The 5,147-nt window shown below is 44.1% G+C and overlaps 1 protein-coding gene across 1 annotated transcript in view; it reads right to left on the bottom strand.

Moving 5' to 3' along the window:
- Window positions 1-335: 335 nt before the first annotated feature.
- LOC113801179 (glycerol-3-phosphate acyltransferase 3) overlaps window positions 336-5,147 on the bottom strand; it is a gene marked incomplete at its 5' end in the record, with an annotated part of 6,471 nt that continues 1,659 nt past the window's right edge. The window contains 5 exon segments of the mRNA XM_070120291.1: window positions 336-1,057; window positions 1,455-1,642; window positions 2,381-2,489; window positions 3,177-3,292; window positions 4,324-4,426. Of these exon segments, the coding sequence (XP_069976392.1) occupies window positions 778-1,057; window positions 1,455-1,642; window positions 2,381-2,489; window positions 3,177-3,292; window positions 4,324-4,426 (796 nt within the window). The 3' untranslated portion in view covers window positions 336-777.

Raw genomic sequence — 5,147 nt, 5'->3', positions numbered from 1 at the left:
CTGTCGCAACAGTGTCCTTCTCCTAATTCCTCCTTTCCCTGACATTCTTCCTATAACTTCACGACCTCCCCCAGCTCCTGGATTCCTCTCCAGCTGCTTCTCCAATAGCTATCTCTAACTGTACTACCCGTTGTTTCATAATGGCTCTTTGATTAGAAAATTGATTCAGTTTTTCTTTCTCTCTCACTCTCTCCAGAGAAGGAGAGAGATGATAGATAAATGGATAGATTACTTAGATAGATAGATAGACTGTGATTAATATAGATAGTTATAGATGAAAAATGATAGATGGAGAGACAGACATAAGGCACTGCGTATAATAAATATCTGGAAAATAAACTAGTATCATGTTATTTATTGCTTGACTTACAACATACGTTATAATTTCTTTTTCCTTATAATATACGCCGTTGTTCTTTAGCACCAACAGTGAGTATCTTGTGTTAAAGCATTTGAAAGAAAAATCATACTTAATTCCCTTGCGTTCATTCTATTTTTTATTTAGTATTTTCCTTCACAATCTTCCCCCCATTTTGTCTTTTTTTTGTGTTCTTTTTGTTCATTTGCGTTCGCTTGCCATTCCTTCTCTTTCATTTCGCAGTTTCATCACTTTCTCTTCGTTTTCCTTTGCATGGTTTCCGTTTCCCCTTCCACTTCGTTCATCTTCCCCTCTCCTCTTCCTCTGTTCACCTTTGTTTTCCTCTCCTCACTTCCAGTTCCAGACTTCTGACACGTTTCCTCCCCGGATTCTCCTGTCTCCGCCTTCACCCACCATCCTCAGACCTCTTTCTTCCCCTCCCGCGATGCGTCCTCAGGAGTGCCCTCCTCCGAGTCCTTTTCCGAGTCCTTTTCCCTCTCCTCTCGCTCCTCCTTCCCTTCCTGCGCCGCGTCCTCGTCCTCGCCCACGCTCAGGTGCCTCGCGAACTCCACCTGCTGCTTGTTCCTCCACCGCGTCTGCTTTTCCCGCCACAGCGCGTTCCCCTTCTGCGCCAGTTTGATGGAGCCGTCCCACGCCAGCTGGACGAAGCCTCCGCGGTGGGCGATGAGCGCCTTCACTCTTTGGTTTGGCGGTGGAGTCGGCCGGAGACGCGAAGGGAGGGGTGTGGTAGAGAGAGATGTGTGTGTGTGTGTGTGTGTGTGTGTGTGTGTGTGTGTGTGTGTGTGTGTGTGTGTGTGTGTGTGTGTGTGTGTGTGTGTGTGTGTGTGTGTGTGTGTGTGTGTGTGTGTGTGTGTGTGCGTGTGTGGGAGGGAGGGAGAAGAGACGAGTTTAGTAAAGATATGAAAAACCGTTGGGAAAGATGGAAAAATCGTTAGAAAAACAAAACAAAAAACAGCGCATGGATGTGTCTAAGAAAGTTAAGGTGAAACAAACAGAAGCAGAGAACCCCGGATGTGTCTAAGAAAGTTAAGGTGAGACAAACAGAAGCATTGAACCCCGAGCGCCGAAGACGAACCTGCTCGCGAACGCCGTCGCTGACTCGTTCTCGCCGCGGCGCATGGGCGGGAGGTACCACACGTCGCACACGATGGCCCACGAGGTCATCATGCTGAAGAGGTAGGCGCCGAAGGAGTCCTGGTACCAGAACGGGTCGCCGTACCGGGGGTCGAACCGGATGGCAATGGGGAAGACCACGCTGTCAATCTGAAAAGAGCGAAGAAATTTTTACTTTACTTTGAATGGGAAGGCTATTGGAATAACATTACAGGGACAAATTAGAGCCGCCAATTTCAGTATTTAATACCAAGAAACTGTTTATGGATAAGGAACGCTCCCTCTACAACAACAATAGATACACACACTATGTATGTGTGTATGTGTTGTACAGATGTATGGATGTGATATTCTTGCCACATTCGTATTGTGTACAAAATCAAAGAGCCGTTCAAGTAACTGCGACCCAGACTATGCGCCTGCACCGCTAATCAGCGATATCTGCAGTTGTTAACACTTTCTAAATTGGTTTCCTTATCAGCCGCCAGTCACCTTGAGCCCGTGGTGTCAGGTGCGCAATGGCCAGACGCTGCCGGGATGGGAAATGGAACTTGCACTCATATTTCAGATATTCTTAATGTATAAGCGTTATAGACGCTGTACACACGCGCGCGCACACACACACACACACACACACACACACACACGCACACACACACACACACACGCACACGCACACGCACACGCACACACACACACACACGCACACGCACACGCACACACACACACACACACACACACACACACACACACACACATACAAGCATACGAACAGCTTTTCTTTCTTCTTTCATAGACTTTTAGACTATACTAGTCTACCCTCTCTACTGACAGCTCGACGGAAAGAAAAAAAAGAAAACGGGAAAATGGCGGCGACTCCAACTGTACCTCAAAGGCTCCCTTCTTGAACTGCATGACGGCCGTGTTGTTGACGCAGATGCCCTCGGGAAAGATGAGGATCGGGGGCTTGGTCGTGTCCTGGGCGTGCTCCTGCAGCCTGGAGCGTGAGAGTAATGGGTGGTTACTACAGGACGCGGCAGTGTCTGAAGGCCCTAATAGACTATTACTATTACACTATTATTACTATTACCTATTACCTATTACACTATTACTATTACCTGTTACACTATTGCTTTTTTGCGTTTCCGGAAGAACTTTCCGTTTGAAAATCGACTGACTCATGTAAACAAACATGGCGCTATCGGAGTGAGGCCCCGGGAATCACACGGACATTCTCATGCATATGACGTTATTTTAAAGAAATATGATGTATATTGTATATACGAATGTTTTCAGATATTAGCTTATGTTTACATCCAATTTATTAATAGCACAAGATCAAGACGGAAAGTAGTCAGACGGAAACGATCGCAATCGTCTTCGTGTGGGAGGCGTTCCTTCTCTCTCTCCCTCTTTATCCCTCTCTCTCTCTCTATCTCTCTCTATATCTATCTCTCTCTCTCTCTCTCTCTCTCTCCCTCTTTATCCCTCTCCCTCTCCCTCTTTATCCCTCTCCCTCCTTATCCCTCCCCCTCTCTCTTTATCCCTCTCTCTTTATCCCTCCCCCTCTTTATCCCTCTTTATCCCTCTCCCTCTTTATCCCTCACCCCCCCTCCCTCTCCCTCTTTATCCCTCTCCCTCTCCCTCTTTATCCCTTTCTCCCTCACGCCTCCCTCCGACTTACATCTGCGCCACCTGGGACCTCTCCTTCGACTTTGTCCTCTCGAACCAGATGTGAGACGAGGACCTCGCCAGCGCCCTCATGAACACGCCGAGGATCCCCTTCGACCGCTGCCCGACCTGAAGCAGACGTGAATGACAAAAAAATAATCGAGTGTGCTGATATGTCAACAAAGACATGACACATTTAACGCTCTTTCAGTAAAGCTGTTTTTGTGGGGGTTTTATTCCTTTATTTTAAAAAAGTAAAACGCCCACAAAAACAGCTTTATTGATGGAGCTTTAAATGTGTAGTGGGTCGAGGGGTTGTTATTAGTGTCCATATTTCTATTGCTGTAGCGTATTGTTCGTATTATTACCACTGATGCTGACCAAGCTATTGTTGCTAGTATTAAGGTGCGGTCACACTAGCACTTTTCCCGTCAACTTTTTTTTGACAATTTTCGGAAATGTTGTCAATTTTTGAGCGAATTGTCGATTTTCCAGTCAGACGATAATGATCGTTTCCGTCTGAAAACCTTTCCTTCAACTTTTTCAGCCAAGCAAAATCAAATCAAGAGCTATATTCGAGAATGTTTGTATTTATGTTAAATAAAATTGTTAAGAAATTGACGGAAAAAGTGCTAGTGTACCAGCACCTTCAGAGAAGCTGTGTTGCTGCCATTGGTTTATATCATTGTATTAACCATTCATTCATTCTGCTTTGTGCTTCAGTCATACACACACATTCATACTCACTCACACACATCCCCATGCAAACACATACAAACACGCACACACATCCCGAAACAAACACATACAAATCTGATTCATTTTCGCTGTTGTTCCTCTAAAGGCCGTGTCACACTAGCACCTTTTCCGTCAATTTTTTGACAATTTTATTTACCATCAATACAAACATTCTCAAATATAACTCTTGATTTGACTTTGCGTGGCTGGAAAAGTTGACGGAAAGGTTTTCAGACGGAAACGATCATTATCGTCTGACTGGAAAATCGACAATTCGCTCAAAAAATGACAAAATTTCAGAAAATTGTCAAAAAATTGACGGAAACAGAGCTAGTGTGATAGTACCTTAAACTAAATCGGTAAGAACGACCATCCTACAGCTGATTCTTTCCTTGCCGCTGCCTCCATAATTCGGCACGTACCATGTCATAGCACTTGTCCGTCGCCAGAACCATGGAGTCAATGGGAGAGGTGTGGTTCGCTACAGCAATCCCGTGCGTGGGTCGGTTCTCCTTGTTGTGGAACCTGGAGACAGAGAGCTAGAAATAGGCGAATTTTGTAATTTTACGAGTTATTTTATTTTATTTCTTTATTTATTTATTTATTATTATTATTATTATTATTTACCTGGAGACAGAGATCTAGAAATAGACGAATTTTATAAAGTATTTTACGGTTTTTATTTTTAATCTTCGTGTAGGCCGTTTTCCAATCAGGATTTTTATGATTATTCTTGTCTTGGTTGTTCCTATTATAATAATAATGATAACAATAATAATCATACCAATAATAGAATGACAAGGATAATAACAATGATAATTTTAATGAGTAAAAGTAGTAACAATAACATCATCATCATCATATTGTTTTTGCTGTTGATAATGTTGTTGTTATCTTATCATTGACATTTCCCTCAAGACAGATGGACCTGAAACTTGCTCCTTTCCCACAGCAATAATCCAGTTCTTGCTGCTGCTTTCTCGAGTCCGAGGAAGAAGCTCAACAACTGATAAAAGAGAGGAGGAGGCGAGATAAGACAGCTAGGACGGGTGAGTCCCGGTCTCCCCCTGTCCCCCCTCCCCACCTCCCCCTCTCCCCTCGGATAAGAACCGGTAAAAACCAGATCATTTTCTGTATAATTATAGGTATGGTCGTAGATTGGGAGACGGAAGGGGAAAGAGGGATTAAAAAGAAAGAAAGGAGAGGCATGGAAGAAGAGAGAATTCTTTGGTGAATAATCCAAGGT

The sequence above is a fragment of the Penaeus vannamei genome, unplaced genomic scaffold, assembly GCF_042767895.1.
Source record: "Penaeus vannamei isolate JL-2024 unplaced genomic scaffold, ASM4276789v1 unanchor4360, whole genome shotgun sequence".
Taxonomy (NCBI): Eukaryota; Metazoa; Arthropoda; class Malacostraca; order Decapoda; family Penaeidae; genus Penaeus; species Penaeus vannamei.
This window is presented reverse-complemented; position numbering and strand designations above follow the sequence as displayed.